The sequence below is a fragment of the Melanerpes formicivorus genome, unplaced genomic scaffold (genome assembly GCF_026170545.1).
Source record: "Melanerpes formicivorus ecotype bairdi unplaced genomic scaffold, bMelFor1.0.p_v2 SCAF_48, whole genome shotgun sequence".
Lineage (NCBI taxonomy): Eukaryota > Metazoa > Chordata > Aves > Piciformes > Picidae > Melanerpes > Melanerpes formicivorus.
In genome coordinates this window covers 1,159,867-1,179,653 of record NW_027142400.1, presented here as the reverse complement: position 1 = coordinate 1,179,653, position 19,787 = coordinate 1,159,867, and the positions used below count along the sequence as shown (strand labels likewise).

Genomic DNA, 19,787 nt, shown 5'->3' with positions numbered 1-19,787 from the left:
CATTTCTCATGTGTTTCCAGGGAAGTATCCAGGGGGTTGGCTATGGATTTGTATTTCAAACAAAGCAATACACAACTATGAACAGGGTTGGATTCCTCCTCAGAGTAACCATAAATGTTGTTTACTGGTTTAGGTGCAGGTTATGATTCTTCCTCTTGCCTTCTGCAGCAGAACAGTGTATTTAAAACCAGAAACCCAAATTAAAATGCTCTTCCACACAGACAGTGTCACCTGGAGGAGATGTTGAAACAAACAACAAAAGGTGCATGTCAGAACTTGGCCACTTCCACTTAAGATGACTAGGATCATGATTTCCAGAAGATATGTGTGCCCAATAATAAAAATGTTTCCACTTTACCAGGATAAAGCATGGAAAGTCGGAACTACACCAAACACTTTACAGTTTATAGCATACTAAACCACTCCCTTCCTGCAAGTACCTTTCAGTCTCTTGCCTCTCTCAAGCTTGGCACCTCAGATACTAGTTCAGTTTCTTGCCTGCCATGATTTCACTTGGAAGAGAAGGGATCTTAAATCCTGGGATTCTGACCAGGACATATTGGGGATCACAAAGCCCTATCCATCAGCAGATCTGTAAGCAAGGCTGTTGTTTCAGCAGCACCTGACTCTTGTACAAATGCTTCAGTTGCATCTCACAGTTTGAAACACCAGCCTTATCAAGGGATTTTATCAGGCTGGGAAGTTTCAACATTTGGTATACAGTACCTTTGAAGCAAGTGGGAAAATAACGTCAGAGAATACCCTAAAGCCACCCAAGGTCATGAAGTTAATGGATAATAAAGGCACCTAGTCCCCTACAAATAATACCTTAGCTGCTCTCTCTTCAAAACCAGCTTCATCCCGAGGATCTGGAGTATCCTAATGACCTGACTAAACAGCATAACACTGAGGGGGGTAATGAGTACAAGTAAGGTGATGAATACAACACTGTTTAGGAAAACAACAGAAAAAAAAATGGACTCAAATCCAAGGAAAGGTACTCAATGAATTCACCTGGAGAAGACTCTTTCAGATATTGGGTGTTTCCACAGACCAGCTCATCTTCTAAGATTTTCTTATGCACTTAATGTTGAGTCCAAGTATTTCCCACATTTCACCATTTGGATTTATTTTCGCTGCTTTAGATGGTCAGCCATTTGGTGAAGCACTAGATGTTGGATGTTAGGAAGAAGTTCTATACAGAAAGAGTGATTGCGCTATGGAATGGGCTGCCCGGGGAGGTGGTGGAGTCGCCGTCATTGAAGGTGTTCAGGAGGAGACCTGATGGGGTGCTTGGTGCCATGGGTTAGCTGTTTGGGTGGGTTGGATTGGTTGATGGGTTGGACACGATGATCTTGAAGGTCTCTTCCAACCTGGTTTGGTTTATTCTAATAAAGGTTTATTCTAATGATCTTCAAACCTATTTGTGCTGGACTGCTGTCTCTGAAAAACACAAGGTTTTCCTTGCAGGCAGTTTACTAGTGCATGCTGCATGCACATGGTCTAAGTGAGAGAGAGAGCTGCTGCCCCAAAAAAGTCTTTGAAGAGTGATTCAGGGAGCCCAAGTAGGTGGTAGGAAGGAGAAGTTCAAAATCCAGCACCAGCTCAAAATAAAAAGAGGAACTAATTCTGTATTCTGGGTAATTTTGCAAGTACTGAAGATGTGATGATGCAGCAGTGCATCTTTAGAACCTTAGAAGATAAAGGAAAAGCTGAGGGGAGAAGGTTAGCTATATGAAAGGAAATTCTCCAGCCAGGTAGTTACAGAACTGGCCAAGCCCTAGTGAAGCTCTGAGGAGCAAAGGGGAGATCCTCCATCCACCACCCTTCATTCACATTCTAGTAGGACATATCTACAGCCAATTTTGGTGTCAAACTCACAAGCAAACTGAAGGATTTTGAAACACCTGCATCAACAATGAGTATTTCATTGCATGCCATTGCCACCAGCACTTCTACAAGTGTATTGCAACACCAAATTTCTGTTCTTTTCTTACTTCACTCTGCTTTTGCCCTTTCTCTTTGTGTTTTATTTACCTGCAGTGCTAATTCTGCTCTGTTGCTTCCTTACTCTCCACCTTATTCTGTTCCCTTCCCTACTCTCCCAATTCCCTTTCCCAGGTTTCTGTCCAGGCTCACCTTTTCCCAGATCTTCCTTAGGTGGTAAAGGCAGCAGAGAGCTGCCTTTAGAGAAGAGTCATTTCTTGCCACAAGAACAAAGGAAAACCTTCTCTACTATGTCACCTCTGCTGTGTCACCTGATAAGCCTCTTCCACCTGAATTGCTACCATTCCAATCTAAAAGATCACAGGGCAAAGGGAAGAGGGTCTTTGAAGAAGGGTAATATTAAATTATAACTTCATTTTCTCTCAGACATGTGGCAGCACAGCTGCTCTATGTACTGGTAGATTCTGTATACTTCCCAAGTTGCCATCAACTCTTTCTTTTCTGTTTTCTCAGTTTGATGAGCCCACATTTCACTATCCAGCAGGGAAGCTAAATGCTCCCAAAGAAGCAGAAAACAGGGAAAGCACACCCCCTTACTCCAGCGTTGTAAGGGATGCATCTCAGCCAGTTATAACTTATGTTCAGATCTGATTTAGCAGAATAAAAAGTCAGTCACAGCTGAGCTGAATCTATGAAACCTTAAGGGCACAAGTGCTCCTAACAGCTGCCTGAGTCACGCTCTAAGCCAGAGGCATCACACATCAGCAAAGCAGATGCAAGATCAGACAGAGCTTTTGAACAATTTAGAAAAACAGTCTGAATGAAGAGGGGAACCAGTATATCTGTCTTTCCTTGAGTCCTGGGTTAGCTCTTCTCTCCAAAACTGTATCTGTACTGCACACATAAGGCCCTTGATTGAGAGACTCCCCAGTGAGACCAAAGTCATGCCTGTTCCTCAGAACCACCCCTTGACATCTCAAACTTTATACCAGTGAGCTCTTGATGTTCTCTGTGTTAATTTATACAGTGCACCCTGCCCCCTTTAAAGTATGTGCTTGCTCCAGTGGGATTCAGCAGCATTGAATACAACACGCAGTAGCATTGAATAAAGCTTATTAGGAACAGCTCATGCATGCAGGAACAAGACAGGCCTTTGGAGATTGCAGCAACCTGGGAGGGGCTGCACAAACATCAACAGTAAGATTAGAATGCAAGTGATCTTGACAAACTGGAAAAACAATCTGGGAAAAGCAATTTAGCATGGACAGCTAGGAATGACTATGTAGAAAGAAACTGCAAGTACAAGACAAAGAATGCTACTACACAAAGCTGATCTATTGAAAAGGATCTGGGGCACATCATGTGCCTATAAATGAGTTATGTTGTATGTGTTAGTCTATGCCATGTTATATGATGTTATGTTATATGATGTTATATGTTATGACTTGTCCTGGTTTGAGGCTGGACAGATCATCTGTTGCCCCGAGAGGGGCAAAAGAATGACACTCACATTAATGGATTGCAAAAGTGATGGAACATTTAAATGGAAAGCAGTAAGTGTTTTACCGAAGCTACAAAGCACAGTGACAAAAGAATCCCAAAGTATACAGAGTCCCCTATGTGTGTTTATTTTCTTTGTACAGAAGGTAAAAAAATGGCTTGTTTTTTAATATGCTATTCTACTGCAAGAATGTATCAGCTTTGTATCGAGTTGCTACACCTAGAAAATGACTGCCATGCCACAGAGAGCAATGGTAGGGGAGGGGGGAAATCCAGCTGATCTTCTGCTTCTCCACTCTGCTTTGCTACTGGAACTTATTCTCTAAAAGCTGACTTTGCAGGCCTTGAGGAAGATCATGTTACTTTCAGCAAAGCTTGAATAGGCTACTCATTGTTCTATCCACTGGTATTCCCCTTTCTCACACATTGCCAGCAGAAATAACTAGCAGCTTAAACAGGGCTCCCTTTGGAAAACACAACAGCTTGAGTTTTCCGTTTAAAGCCTCTGGCATCAGGGCACCTTGAAGCCAGGGAAGTAGGAGAACAGAGATAATATAAAACAGGGAAAGCCTCTTCTGCACAATGAAGCACAGCAGCAATGTATAAAACTGAGATCCAAGGCTCTGCTACACCCCATCTGCAGCAGGGTAGTCATTTGTGCCCTTGATCATCATCAGCAGGGTCTTACCCTTCCAGCTTCCAGTTATGCCATGGGGGCAGCAATTAGCACAGAGCCCAGATCTGTTGGTGCAACCCTTCCTGCCCTCTCTGGGCCAACATTGTGTAGGTGAGTTTGGTTATGGAAATCACAGAATGGTTCAGGTTGGAAGGGACTTCCGGCCTCCCCTGTCCTGGACAGGATCACCTTCAACTATATCAGGTTGCCCAAAGCCCCATCTAATCCGGCATTAAACACTTCCAAGGTCCCTGGGGTCTTCTGAAGGCTTAACTACTCCAATTCTCTCAGACTTTCTTCAATGGAAGAGGTGAAAAAGGCTTTTCAACCCTGTTACCACCTGAACTCCTCACCACATCATCTCCACAGGCTTTCCACCAACCAGAGTCCAGGGATGTCTCATCCTGAAAGCAAGATGCCCCCGGAGGGCATCCCTGAACCACCCAAACCAACTATGAGGCTATTGATGCTCCGCAGGCGGGATACTCTGCCCCCATTTCTCCCATTCTCCAAAATGTCTTTCTGCCTTTACTTTTGTTTAATCCCCCATCTTCACCCACGAACGAAGGATGCGGAGGGAGAGGGCTGCGAAAGGCGAGCCCGGCACCGGAGGGCACCCCTTCCGCGGCTCCGACCTCGGCTCCGGCCCCGGTACTTTCATCCCCGGTAGTCTCATCGCCGTCCCGCCCCTTGCCCGGAGCCGCCCCGGTTCAGCCGCCAGTGGCTGCAGGCGACGGGGGGGAGTTGTCCTGCAGCCCGCCCCTTCGGAGGCGCGGCCCGGCCCTTCCCTGGTGGGGAGGGGGGGACGGGCGGTAGAAAGGACGGGCGGCGAGACAGGCGGTGGCAGTGAGCGGAGGGCGTACTGCAAGGGCTGGGCCCGCCGGGGACCGAGGGTACCAGCATGGCTCTGGATTTCCTCGCGGGATGCATCGGCGGTGAGAAGTGGGGTGGGAGGCTTACGGAAGGGGAAAAAAAAAATCCCGAAAAATAAAATTGTGGGGTAAAGGCAGGGAAGGGGGACGGGGGGAGTGTGTCGGGGGGGAGGAAAAGGAAAGGGGCAAAGGAAAAATAAAGGGCCAAAGAGAAGGGAGAAAAGGAAAAGAGAACTGAAAAAAAAAAAAAAAAGGGGGGGGGGGAGTTAAAAGGGGAGAAAAGGGTAAGAAAAAAATAGAAAAAAAAGAGTGGGGAAGAATAAAGAGGGGCGGATGCAGAGGAGAGCTGGGCCCGGAGCTGCTATGTTGGCAGCAGAGGATCACATTGTGCAAGGGGGGAGGGGGAGGGCGATGCCTTGCTGCAGGTGGGAGCCGAAGCCGGGCAGCTCTGAGCCTCGCCCGCTGAGGCCGGGCAGTGGCAGCGCGGCTGCGGCGGAGGAAGATCTCGGGGATTTCCTGCCGTGGAGCGGGGGTGTGGGCTGACCCTCCCCGTGTCGGTGCCGCAGCGCCCGGGTTTGTCCTGTGGGGCTGGATGCAGCGGCGTGTAGGGAGGGAGCTCTTTCGGGGTGAGCAAACGGGCAGCTGCAGGCGCGGGAACCTCTCCGACCTGGAAATATTTGTAGCGAGGAGCTTCAGCATCAGGCAGAGGAGAGATTCCGCCTGCTCGTCTTGCGCTTTCCCCTGCATCTGCTTACGGCCTGCAGCTTTCTATTTTTAGCAGCTGTTCATGAGATTTATTCTCGCATCTTTTGTTATTTGTCTTTGCTTTTCTCTTTGACAACCTGGCAAAAAGGTGATATTTTTATTTTATATTATTTAGCTTCTTGCTGACTTGATCCCGTATGTTTGTTGGCTTGCCAGGGATCCCATATGGTTGGTTGTGCCACTGATCTTTTCGTGTGAAACACAGTTCATGTCGCTATTTTTGTGACTTGGACTATCTCGCTGCTGTGCTGGCATTGACCAGCCTGGACTGCCCCATCCTGGAGTGGGGCTTTGCATTCCTGACACATCCTCTGGAACAGAGGGAGGGACATTACCTTTCTGCATGTGTGAGGTCACAAATGGATTCAACTTCCAATTTGGTTCGCAGCTTTAGGGAGCTAGAGGATCTCTTGCTTTAGCCAGTACTGCTGTTTTTCAGTGTGGAGCGCACATGTTCATATTGGGCAGTATAACTAAGAGACCTGCGTGTAACTTTTAAGTCCTTTGACACTAGAATAAAGCAAAGGGTTTGGGTAATGCATGGTCCTTCCACAGGTGCATCTGGAAAGGCTGTGGGCAGAAAGCAGGGATTTTCTTCTTTCTCTAGAGAAGCTTTGAGTGGCATGTACATTAAATATTGTGCTTTGGTGAAAATTTGCAATTTATAATGCCTGGATTTGCCTTAGGCTGAGGCCAGGAATTACTGATGAACATCCTCTATGATGTGGCAAGTTCTGTAGTCACACACCTCAATCCCTGCCTGGGGCTGCGAAGCTTGATGGGAGCATAAAGTCACCTAGTATAGGCCTGAAACACTAAACTGTAAATCTCTTCTAACTTAATGGGACGCTCTTTACCAAGCCTATCACTAATGCTGTGCACTTACACCTCTGGCTGGTGGTTGTTCTTGGGCTACTGTAGCCCCAGACACAGGAAGAAAATGAGTCATAACCACAGTTTTGGTTTTGGTTTGTTTCAGGTGCTGCAGGAGTGCTGGTAGGACACCCATTTGACACTGTTAAGGTGGGTTGATTATGAAATACCTTTGTCTCTAGACAGGAAATGTAAAGTTTTCCAAGAAGTAAGGGAGGGGGAAAAAAAAACAAAACCCCAGGCATTGTAGGAGCATAAACCTGCACTGGAAAGTTTGGAACAGGCCTCCTTAACTACTGTTTGTACATTTGCATTCTCCAGCTTTTTAGAAGTGGGGGGGGGGGGGGAGGGAAGAAATTATTATTCAACCCATTAACATAACAAAGATTGGCCTAAACTACAAGTTTACCAGTGCAGTCACAATGTTGTATTTGAAAATATGATCTTACATTTAACTTAATTTTGTTCTAAGCTTGCTTCTCTGGAGCTGTTCATCACTAACTGCTAAAATTGCCTCTCCCTGCATTTGTAACTCAAACCTACTTTGTTACTGGGTTGAAAATTTGTGGTTTGGTTTCCCCTCAAACTCTGCTACTTACTCCTTAAGCATTACATTTTTTTAACCTTAGACAAAGGGTGTAAGTGGATAAAAATCCACAGCATGAAGCTTGTCTGAGGGCTTCTTCCTCCCTGTGGTGGGTTGAAATTTCCCCCCCAACATTAAAGGCATAAGCCTAAAACTACCACACTCCCTCTAAGTGTTATTATATATCTTTGTAACTTTCCAAGTTTAAATTTATTTTTCTGATGATTTTTTAGCTGTATGTATTATGCATACCAAGGATGACTACTTCAAAGATAAGATTTTGAATCTCCTGGAGGGTCCTTCAGCCAGGGCTCCTGAGGTTCAAGCCCATTTTTCAGAATGGCATGACAAATCACTTTTTGGCAGCCTTATCCAAAGTCTTGCACTGGAAGAACAGAAGAAGGGATTCCAATATTTCCTGCTAAATTAATACACTAGATCACTTGACTGTAGCAAACAGCATGCCACCCACTAGATCTATATTCAGAGTACCTCTACCTTGCTGAATTTAGATATGCAAAGAGCTGATAGTGTTACTGAGGTCATCACCATGTTCTGCATTCAAGCACATGTTTAATTCAAAACAGATTTTTCTAACTAGAGAATATTAGCCCTTGCCAGTCAAGTGCAAGCTGCTCAAATACTAAGAACTGTATGTATGTTTCTCAGAGTGTGGTAAATTTGACTGTTAAGTAATTGGGTTGACTTTTAGTATATATCTTCAGGAATGGTATTATCCAGACTTGCACTTTTTTTGTTTATTTTTTTTTCCCCCAGTGGTAAAAGGGCAGCTGTGTTTTTTCTCACCCCCCATACTGCCAAGTTTTACATGCTTAACCTAAGGTGATGGGTCATTTCACTAAACCTAGCAAAACGGCTGAAATTCTATGCCCAGACTAAAGTTAAGCATGTGGTGGTGGCATTTGCTATTTTTAAGGTGGAAGAGCTTCTAGTATATGAAACTAATCATCTAAGTGCCCACAAAACTGGGGATCCTCAGCAGATATATTACTGCAAAATAGATGGGTTTAGAAAAAGCATCTTGATGTACAGCAGAGTAAAATAGTTTATTTGCAGATGACTTTAATAATTCTATAAAATCCAATGTGGCACACTATATTTTCATGCCCATGAGAAGGTATTACAAACTTATCTATTTTTTGTAAATACTAATGTTTGTGTTATTAGCTGGCAGTCACCACTATATGTGGGGAAAACTAACACTATAACCAGTTCTTTAAAAACAATAAAAAAAAAGACACTCCATAACTTATTGTGTATGCATATGTGTTAAGAATTAACCTTTTCTTTAGTTCTGCAGTGTTTAAAGGGCTAGCTGATAGTCATCTTAGACTGTAAGTTTTTAATATAATTGAACAATGGGAAAGCTGCTTGGATAAGCCTGAACTTTACTTCTGTTTTGGCTTTTAAGCTCCTTTTTTTGGCCAGTGATCATGTTTCACAACGCGGGGAGGGGGATGGTGGGACACACAGGGAGAGATTAAGTCAATGAAGTCACCCTGCAAAACCCACAAGCAAGCTTATCTCAGAACTGGCAAACTCCGTATCCCTGGTGTGTTGATGTAATGTATAAAATTGCTTTTTTGCTTTTAACTGCCTTTACTTTCTGAGCTAGGGGCTGTCTTCATTAACAGCAAAAGTGTTACTTTGTTGTAGATGACAGATAAGCCTCATCACGGGAGAGTTACCTAGTAAGTATAGCCCAGGTGAACACTTCTGTTTCTCTCAGTCTTGATTTATTCCCAAATGCATTGGTTCAAATAAAGATCTAAGATTTACAAAGCATTTTCCCTTTTTGGTTTTAAACTGATGTGTCCCTCTCCTACAGCTATGCCATGGAGGGAGTGGGGGTTAAATATCCCTGTTAGTTTGTTTGCCCTTTTTCCCCCCCCCCCCCTTTTTTTTTTTTTTTACAGTTTTATTCTGAACTTTCTGGTATGCATTTCTGGCTACATACACTTCCATACACAATGGCTCTAAAATTGGATCTCGGGCAATTGTCATTGAGGCCTTACCCACTACCAATCTTTGGAGGACATTTTTGTTGCTCACACACTAATAGGCCATTCATTTTGCACATTACTAAATATTTGGACAGTTCTGGGAGTGTGATTCTTTTTGTTTAGTCAGAGTACATTTATGTTTTGAAATTACAGTGTGTTACTATTGGACCTAAAGCCATACTAACAGTGGTTTCAAATAAGAAGGAAACTAGAATATTGGGCAACAAATAAAAGGGGGTTAAAAATGTTGCACACAGTTAATCCTTCCTATAGTTGTACACATCAAAGAACTTGTTGAATATGGTATTAAGATTCAGGAAATAGTTTCATGTGCAATTATTGCCTTACCTGGCAATTTGGTAATGTGGGCATTCTTATGTGGTCACTGAGATGCTTCAAAGGAAACAAACTTATTTTATGACATAACATGACTTAATTGCTCAGTGTTTTACAAATTATTTAGACAAACATAGTTGGAGCTGTTTGCCACTTGGAAATTAATCCTATATACAGAGTGACTAATTCTAAACTGCTAAAGACAAACACATAGAAAAGTTAAAAGTAAGGTCTCTAAGCTGCAGTTCTCCCAAACCCCGTAACATGTCTAATTCCCCTGATTTCACAGACAGAGCTTGAAACAATAGCAGCAAATTACAAACAGAGTAAAACCTTCATTTTGTGCAGTTCTGACAGCTGTTAAGATTTATGACTTTGCCTGTAGGTCTACTTGAGCAGTTTTAGCAATCTATCAGCCCCCAAATGTGACTTTGAATAACAAAGGACTTATTTTCTTTGAATCCTACTATAAATCTACTTTTAAGAATTTTTAAAATCCTTTTTCCATCTTGAAAAACCTGAGGTGATCCCAGCCTCCTAGTCTGGCTAGCATACACTAACATGTATACTATAAACACACTGAAAACTTTTCATCGGAATGTGAAAAGCATTGAAACTGTAAATAACTTTTTGCCTCAAAGAAATTTAGCCTTTTCTAGACCCACGTTATCTTACGGGTCTTGTATTGTAGTGGTGGTGTTTATTACTACTTAGCAGAGAGAAAAAAATTTACAGTCAGGAATCTCTCACGTAGACCAAATAATCTTGTCTCTTGTTCAGAGTAAGAGTCTTGAAGTTTTTTGCCCTAGAGTTTCAGCAGCAGCATTGAATGGTTGATAAGCATCTTTTCTGAGGAACATCATAGCCCTCCTTGCTGGAGATCAAAGAGAGATTTCTAACTTTCCCAATCCAGTGAAACCAATTCAGTGAGTTTATTGCAGTGTGGGATTTTGCATGACAAGGGTAGCTTTGAGGCTTTTTTTTCATTTGTCTGAAATATGTTGAGGACAAATTAGCAAGAAAAAAAAATTATTAGACTTTGCCATTAAATGTTAAAAAATATCTGGGCCCTTGGTTTGTGTCCTAATGTCACCAGTTAACCAGCAGTTCCATTTTGGAGGTTAACCAATTAACATTAAAGTTTTGAAAGAGCCACACTCGCAAATTGTTTGCATTTAGCAAGTTTCAAACAGTCAACCAAAACAACAGACTGAAATTTAAAAGAACAAACTGGCTTTTTATTCTTTCTGTATGCAAGGCAAAAAAATCTTCAGTGTCTCTTCCCAGCTACCCTCTGTACAAAAGAAAAGATAAAAATCAGCTAGCTCTCAGTGAATGGTCTGAAGTCTGGTAGCCAAAACACCATGGGTGGTGGTGTTGAAAGTTCCCATCCTTTTTTGCAGTTATCCTTAATTTAATACTTGACTTGTAAATTACTTTTTATAGAACTGTATCAGGTTTGTACAGATAGACCTCAGTGTGAACAGAAACGTTCTTGGCAGCTAAAGAAAGTACTCACTGTAGCCAGTACTGGAAAAACTTCAGTCTGAAATTCTAGATAAGTGTGTTCTGTCGTACTTCCACATACTCTCATTCTAATATTCACAAGAAATTAACAACCCTCTTCCCTTCATGTTTTCAACCCCAAAATTGAAAAAAAAACAAACAAACAAACAACTAAAGAAATATTTTAAGAAATTATTTTGTCCAGTGTCCAGCTCTTCCATATATGTTGCTATAGCAAATCTACACATGTACACACGACAGCAGTTTACTAATTAGGCTGCTCTTGACATGCAAATCAGTATCTCATACAAATTTTTATAGGTTCGTCTACAAGTTCAAAATGTAGAGAAACCTCTCTACCGTGGGACCTTCCATTGCTTTCAGTCCATCATAAAGCAAGAATCTGTAAGTACAAGATTAATGCTTTCCATATTTTGTATCAGAAAGGTGAGAAAGCTCTTAAAAACCTCTGCAAATACTGAAGATCATGAGAAAAGCTTTCTCTCACAGCGCAGATAGTCAGAAGTTTGCCAGAAACTTCACAAAGAAGATCACAAGTTGGAAGTTGATATTTTGAAGTAAGACGAGTTACTTGAACGGCTCATTATCTGAGAATCCAAGTAATATGAGTAATGAGGGAAGAAACTAGTGAGGGGTTTTCTTCTGATAAAGCTTGAAGAGCCTAACTAAAAAGGTAGCTTTAGGATTTTAGCTACTTAAAGTATAAAACTTACCAGAAAGTTTTCCTGTGGATGGACTAAGATTATTTTTGCATGTGTTCCACTATATTGCTAAAATTGTTTGGATGTTTGTGTCCTAGGCAGGGATGAAGTTATTATTTACAAAGCAAGATGGTATTGATCTTCTGGCCACTTTTAGGAAGTTAGGGCACAAGGGAGAGCCAGAAAGGCCATGTTCTGACCAGTTTCAGGAGGTTATCAACACCACTGTTAAAAAGCATTTTTCCTTCCTTCTTCTGTTAGGCTTTTGGACTCTATAAAGGTATTGGGTCACCAATGATGGGACTGACCTTCATTAATGCGCTTGTGTTTGGCGTACAAGGAAATACACTGCGTGCTCTTGGAAAAGACACTCCTCTAAACCAGTTCCTTGCAGGGTCAGCGGCAGGGGCTATCCAGTGCATCATCTGCTGCCCCATGGAGTTGGCAAAGACAAGAATGCAGCTTCAAGGAACAGGTGAATACAAACTAAAAACGAAGAACTACAAGAATTCTCTGGATTGTTTGATCAAAATCTACCGAAAGGAAGGGCTGAGGGGTATCAACAAGGGCATGGTCTCTACACTCATAAGAGAGACTCCAAGCTTTGGCTTTTACTTCCTGACCTATGACTGCATGACCAGGTATTTAGGCTGTGAAGCTGAAGACAGTTACGTTATTCCCAAACTGCTGTTTTCTGGTGGGATGTCAGGTATTGTGTCCTGGCTCTCAACTTATCCTGTGGATGTGATCAAATCCAGGCTTCAGGCTGATGGAGTTGGAGGTGTTACACAATATAGTGGCATTTTAGACTGTGTCAGAAAGAGTTACCATGAAGAAGGCTGGAGAGTGTTCACAAGAGGTCTTACTTCCACACTTCTCCGTGCTTTTCCTGTCAATGCAGCTACCTTTGCTACTGTTACTGTGTTCCTAATGTATATGAGGTCAGAAGACAACCTTCATGAATGTGAGCCAGGTCCAGTAATCCAGCAGCCTTCCAGTTTGTGAATCTGAACTGTTTGTTCTCCTGATCCAAAGCTGGGCTTGGTTGGGTCTTTTAAAATATAAACCATTGACCTGCACAACTGGTATAAACGTATGCTATCTGTATAAAGAACTCCTAAATGTGTCAAATTAGGATTTCATCTCATTACTTGTATAAACAGCATATTGCCTTAGTAAGTACTTCGTATCTAGTATATCCAAGTGAGATGGGGACCTGCCCTTAGAAAGTACTGTACAGTTATTATTGCAGCTCCAAAAGAGCATCTGGGTAGTGTTGCTGTATCAGAAATCAGGTTTTCTTCTACTCATGTTCTGAAAGATTGACTTGAGTTCAATCTAGAAACATTTTGAGAAAGGAAATGCTCTTTTTGTATGTTACAGGAATAAGTAAAGTCCTTTGAGGTGAAGTAGGGGGAGGAATTAAATGTTGGATTCATCTTTCAGGTAACCCCAAACTGTTTAAGCTAGCGTTCAGCTAGCTTTATGTTTTGTTTTTCCTCTACTTTTATATGTCAGTGGTTTTAGTAGCAATTTTGTTCATACTGGTTTGTTAAAAAATAAAATAATTTGTTCTTAAGGTATTCCCTTTTCAGCTTTGAATGTCTTAAGCACAGTTAGCATCTGCACTCATATGCACTTGTTCCTTTAAATCTCAAGGCTCATAAGTATCTAGGGATACTCACATCTGGTAAGATCAATGTTATTTGCCTTCACTTAGATTTCTCATTAGGTGAGTTCACAGATTGTATTGGCTAGACTCAGCCCAAGTAGACTTTGTTCTCTGAAGTTAATGCAGCTTTGCACCACTTTTTCCAACATGCCCCACAGCAGTCAGTGATGTACAGAAGTCAAAGTCCTACTTGTGTGGTATTGCACAAAATATTTGTGGGTTCAATGTTAGCTTATCAGCTTGAAGTACTGTAGAAATATGTACATACTTAGAACTGGAGGTTCTAAACAGAAGTGTAAGTGTCTGAAAGGATTGGTGTTCTGAGTTATGAATTGAAACAATTACTGATTTTTATGTGTTGGGTTACAGTGCTACTGGAAAGACTGAAAAGGGTTTTGGAGAATTTTCATACACTAACTGCTGTAATTTTTATATCTTTTTTTTATATATCAGTGTATTCAAAAAGTATTCATTAAGTTCAAGAGCTATAAACAATTACTTAAGATTTGGAGTAAGAATTACACATATTTGGCACACAGAACCCGGAGGAAGGAGTGCATGTGTGAGGAATGTTCTAAAATGTATCAGAATAGTTCAGTAAGTAGAACTTGTTACACTTTTGTGGTTGGGACAAGTGCAATATGTGTTTAATTTATACCAATATTCTAAAGAAACCTTATTTCACAGCATTTTGCACTGTAACAAAATATGCTGGAGAAACCTGTAAAACTGGTATGTCTTTTTATACCTTGGAGGTATGTTGGATGTTTTAGTGCCTACTTGCACTGAGATTCAAATTGAATGTTAAATCTGTCTACTAAGCTGCATATGCACAACAACTCACAGCAAAGACCATTTACACCTTTGTACAGTAGTCTGTAATTATTGTACATAAAATTGAGAGAATAAATTTTTTAAAAAATTAACTTTGGCTCTGTAAAGTTTCTTATGTTTCGCTGAGATGCTTCCTTCCCTTAAATATACCTTGCAAGAGGGTGGGTTCCTGGCTTTTGCCGGAAGGAACGTGTTCCCTATCTGCCTTTCACACACCACCAGGAAGAGCAGTGCCTTGCTCTGACTTAGAGAATACCAGTTCATTGAAGCAAAGAAGGGAAGTTGCCTGAGCTCACTTCCTCAAAGTAGTTGATCTTTTCACTGAGTACCTCACTGAAGATACACCTCCTAAGGGAACAACCCTGCTTTTAGAGCCAAAGAGCTAGGATCCTTTATATTCTGCATTTATTTGGTTTAAGTAGTGCTGGTCAGCACCAAGGCTGGAGAGCTACAGAAGACAGTCCCTGCAGAGTCACATCAGAATCAAGTACCAGGTCTGCCAGCAGTACTGCTCATGTCTAAATTGGAATAATGCTCGGCTCCAAGATGAAGAAGTTGAGCAAAAACCTTCACAGATTGTAGCTGTGTTTTCAGACAACTCAACCAACCTACGTAGCATCAGTTCTCCAAATAAAAAGATATGCAGGAGAAGCAGGGTGATGCATATTACAACCTATGAATAAGGCCTCCCATTGCTGTTAGAGGTTATTTCAGGTACTGACTCTGCTAATTCATCTTTGTAAACCATAGACACACGTGACAAAGAAACCCTGTCAAGCATCAGCTTGCTAGATCAGAAAAGGCCACTGCTGCAACTAACTGTGACCAGGGCAGTTCCAGTTCAGTACCTTGTGTTCTTTCAGTAGGGACAACAATGTTGAACCATGGCACAGAACCAACTATTTGGAATAACCAAACAGGTCTCCCTAAAAGACAGTAACATCATTAAAACAGAAAGGGCTACACAATATTTTACTTGCAGTAGATACTACCTCTAGAAATTCATCCAGGTTTCTCAAGCCTAAGAAGAGGGTAAAAGCTAGCCTTTAACCTACTCTGATGTCAATTGCTTGAAATCTGTGCAACTCCTAACTATTAAATCAAGCTAGACAAGCCTTTAAAAACAAACAAGCAAACACACACATCAGTTCCTTCCTGGTAGATTTTTATCAAATCAACTAATTCAGAACTTGCTGGGCCAAACCAATCAGAAATACACTTTGAAATCATGAGGAAGCAAACTGCTTTTTCCAAAGTTCAGGAGTTTATGTATGTTAATGGGCAGTGAGGGAAGAAAGCAGAGGAAAATGAGCCATTTAAATCCTCCCAGTACAACCATTCTGCAATTTTTGTACAAGTGCTGCCCTAATTACAAAAATGGTTATCACTTACAACAACAAAAAATTAGAGAGATAATATGCACGATATACAGTAAATGCATATCTACTTACAGTTTATTATCAGTTTTAATTGATTTTACCTAGACTGTGATTTTAAGCTCTACAGTTTCATCAATAATTAAACTGAAAGAAAGCAAAGCAAGGTCTGCAGTAAAAAAATACCACCCTAATTCACTGATATCAATGGAAGAAAGGCAAGTTCTAATGTTCACAAAATATTCTTCAGGTCTATTCAATTTTACATCTAATGTAGTTAAATTGTTTCATGGTATTGTTATTATCATTGATACACTATGTCTGCTTTTTCTTACTGAAAGAAACCCTCAGCATTTTTTACTAACTGTAAAATGGAATTGTGCTATTTCAAGAATATCTGTGTCAATCAATAAAACAGTAAATTCATAAGGAAGCATGACCTCATGCTCTGTTTGCTAAACATATCAAACCAGTTAGAAATGTTGCAAGGTAATCTGACTAAAGTTAGTATGAAAGAAAATTAGTATTCTTATTCTAGGACCTGATCTAGTTGCCTAAATCTGAGATTTATCCTAGATCAGGTATACTCAAGTGCTGCAATCAACCAAGCCACATACCTTCTTCCTTATACATTTAAGTGTTTTCACTAAATCAAGAATCTACAAGTAATTTGCAAACAGGCTACTAGAAAAGTTTAAGCATTTTAACTGCAATTAAGGAGGTAAAAGTAAAAATAACTCTCTTACCCTTGATTTCCCCTGGGCAGATACCTGCTTCCCTACCAGTTTGTAACGGAGACTGTACACTTCCACTTCACACTCAGGAAAAACATGAGATTAAATCCCTCATGCCTAACCTATGCAAGAGAAAAGAACAAAACCAAACAAACCCCGCAAGAAGAAAAGCTGAAGACTTACCATAGTATTATTCCTTACAATCCACTTTCAAATGACAAACATTTGCATGCCCTTTCAAATTATGGGAATCTTTGGATTAATATAAATCCATTAGAGGTTCAGTCAAAGCACCAGTTAAGATTGAGGACTGAAGGACTCTATATGCAAAGGCTGAATCTTGTTTTGCTGAGGAAAAAGAAATGTGTCAAAAAATGAACCAAAGCATAAGATGCACCTAAGAGGCAGCCAAAACCTTTGCAGACCAGTGTCATAACTGGCAACATTAGCAGGGTCCTTGGCAAGTATGTTGCAGCTCTGAAGAACATTTATGAATCTTTAAAACATTAAGGCAGGTCTAGAGATTTGCCTTACAACTCAACTGATTGCTCAGATCAGCTTTGGCTGAAGTACACTAGGAACATACCTAGTTATCAAGCTGTTTCTGCATATGGATTTTCCACCAAACAAGGAGTCCATCTTATGCCTCAACCTTTACCTGCTCCATGATTTATCAGAAAGTGTACCTCTTATTCAGAAACCACATCCCTCTTCTTTACTGTGGGCTTGCTAGAGAGAGGAAAATGTTTTACTTCAGTACTTCAGTATCACTACGGTCGGAAGAGACCTCAAAGATCATCAAGTCCAACCTGTCACCACAGACCTTTACCTGATTCCTTGAAGAACAGCAATGCAGGCCTCACTCATGCAACATCTGTCCTGCTGTCTCTGCAATGGCCTCGAACCATTACAAGGAACAACACACCTAGGGAAAGTCAAATGGCTAATCGCATCAACTAAGCTTAAAACTTTTTAGTAAGCCACTGCCGGAATGAAGCAGTGTCTTACATGTCTATCAGATAACCAAAACAGCCACTTACATTTCAAAGTACACTCGTTACCACTACATGACGTTAGACTTCTGCATTTCTCTTTAAAGACACTTGGTAATACTGAAATAAAAATACATGATCACACTACACAGTTCTCAGAGTCTTTATTTTCATTGCCTCGATGGTGCTTTTTATGAATGCACAAGGATGCTTGGGATTCTCAGAAATCAGCACAGCGTTGTACTTACTCTTCTGCACTGGTGTGTGAGAAACTTACTCTTTGACACTGGCACATTCTAAGCTTGTCAGTCTCCTTAACACCACAGGACACCCTACATACACTTGACCTCACAGGGACACCCTGTCACTGCTTTTCTGTCTGCTGGTTACATTGTACAAACTGGTAATTCACTGCAATCTCCTGGCAAACTACTACTCGTGAGTATCTGTACAGACTGAAATAAAGTCTTGGAGTAGATGCTGCCAAATGGCAGCTCAATTAGAGAGAAATCACACTTAAATCTACAAGAACACTTCATATAGAAATGGTGGCATGAGAAGCATCCAAAAGCCCTGCAAGGACACTCAAGACTCTCCCTCCCCAAATTAACCAGTGTTTCTAAGGAACTTGTGGCTTGCTCCCAAGGAGAGCTTCCAGTTAAGATAGGAGTCTAGTGAGAACAGCAACTCAGAAGAGGAGTATTTTAATACTTCCATATTGTAACATGTAATGGAAGGAATGATTCCAAGCAGCAACCAAAACAAATCCAGAAGATTTAAAAAATCCCCAAAACTGGAGTTATCTGGGGGGGGGGGAGGGGGGGGGGGAAATGCTGTAACTGAAGTGCTGTCATTGTAGAACTGGATCAAGCAGCACCACGAACAGCTACCCCTTGACTGATACGACATCCCAGAATGACTTGTCCAGCAGCTCTGACAAAAATACTGATTTTCTCTACTTCAGGGCATTAAGGAGCTGCATTTTGAGGATTCAGCTGAGCACACACTGTCCTTGAGTTTGTTCATCTTAACCAAGTAGAATGATTAATCAACTTCAGGCATGTGTTGGTTAAACAGTCTGTGAGCACATAAGGTGATGATGATCAAGCAGAAACACCTTTTATCACCACTGCCATTCCTCCTCATCTAGCACTTTGAAGGGATTAGCTTTGTTCAAATATTTGAGAGCCTTAGTAATTTTGCTATTTCCATCAATTACTACTCCTTTGGCTTTTACTTCTTGTGGAATTAAGAGGGGGAAAAGATCTCTGCATTAAAACCTAGATTACTGCTGCCAAGATGTTAGAATGCATTTAAAATTTGGCTTTGTTGATTGATAATTTGCGACCTCTGCATATAGAAGTGTCAAATTGTACTACCTCAATTCAACAGTGTATCTCTTCATTCTGAAGTTAACTAAAAATCAAGTGCAAGTTCAGCTGCCTGCCTAGCATTGTTTCACTAAAAATCTATTCACTTAGCATTTCAAATCTGTACTTGGACTCCTCCTACAACCTTTTCAATATAGACAATCTCCAGAACGAATAAGATTCAAGTTCAGTTGATCTTGCATTTAAGGCAGGACCTACTGCTACTGGCAGGCAACAGACAATAGTCTGTTCCACCTTGTAAAAAAATGGTCTGACTCTAAAAGATACACAGCCACAGAAATTGACAGCAGGCGGACCAAATAAAACAAAGTGTAAGTCAAATGAGCAGAACAAGCATGAGGAGCAAGCACTTAAATCTTTTGCCAGCTTTAAAACCACTAGCTGCATTTCCCTCACCCTTCACTCTACTCCTCTTACTTGCTCAAAAAAACAGTAGTACAATGCAGGAACTTGTCAAGAGGAGACTAAAAATGGTGCTTTCAAAGTTAACTGTGCTGTTATTCTCAAACCCTGTAGTTTATTCACAGAAAATCCATAAAGAGAACTCTGGAGTCAACTATGCATGACATTTTAATAAAAAGATATGCCAATTATACTTTGAAAGCTTAAATAAATTAAAGAAACTGCTCAGTGCAAGTATTTATTCATACTCAGTATGGAATTAACTAGTTATAAAACACCTTTCATGCTACTACTAAGCATTCCTATTACTTTCAAAAGTGTATTGAATGCTACTGATTTGAGGCTTAGATTAATGGGTTTTTTGCATCTCTCCATAATGAGATGAAATATAACCATATGTAATACAAGTTGCAATTCCCAGTTAATCCCCCAACCAATATGTAATAAAATTTAGTCTGAAATGTATGTTCAAGGATGAAGTAACAACACCATCACAGTATGAACCTTGCAGTTCACTAAAATGGGTACTTTATGGCAGAGGAAAACAATCGTCTGTGCAAGCCCAACACCGTTATATAG

General features: G+C 41.0%; 1 protein-coding gene across 2 annotated transcripts; it reads left to right on the top strand.

The window, feature by feature from the left end:
- Positions 1–4,936: 4,936 nt before the first annotated feature.
- SLC25A29 (solute carrier family 25 member 29) lies at positions 4,937–14,405 on the top strand. Of its 2 annotated transcripts, none has more exons than XM_068160124.1 (4): positions 4,937–5,065; positions 6,740–6,783; positions 11,407–11,490; positions 12,069–14,405. In XM_068160124.1, the coding sequence occupies exon 4, from the start codon at positions 12,102–12,104 to the stop codon at positions 12,810–12,812; it is 711 nt and encodes a 236-aa protein (XP_068016225.1). In that variant the 5' UTR covers positions 4,937–5,065; positions 6,740–6,783; positions 11,407–11,490; positions 12,069–12,101; the 3' UTR covers positions 12,813–14,405. The 2 variants fall into 2 exon arrangements, with proteins under 2 accessions (XP_068016225.1, XP_068016224.1); XM_068160123.1 differs by having other exon boundaries at positions 4,944–5,058.
- The last annotated feature ends 5,382 nt before the right edge of the window (positions 14,406–19,787 follow it).

Coding starts and splice junctions, on each gene's coding strand:
- SLC25A29 (XM_068160123.1), top strand. CDS start 5,025: ATGGCTCTGGATTTCCTCGCGGGATGCATCGGCG. Junction 5,059..6,739: donor CCTCGCGGGATGCATCGGCG/GTGAGAAGTGGG, acceptor GGTTTGTTTCAG/GTGCTGCAGGAGTGCTGGTA. Junction 6,784..11,406: donor ACCCATTTGACACTGTTAAG/GTGGGTTGATTA, acceptor AAATTTTTATAG/GTTCGTCTACAAGTTCAAAA.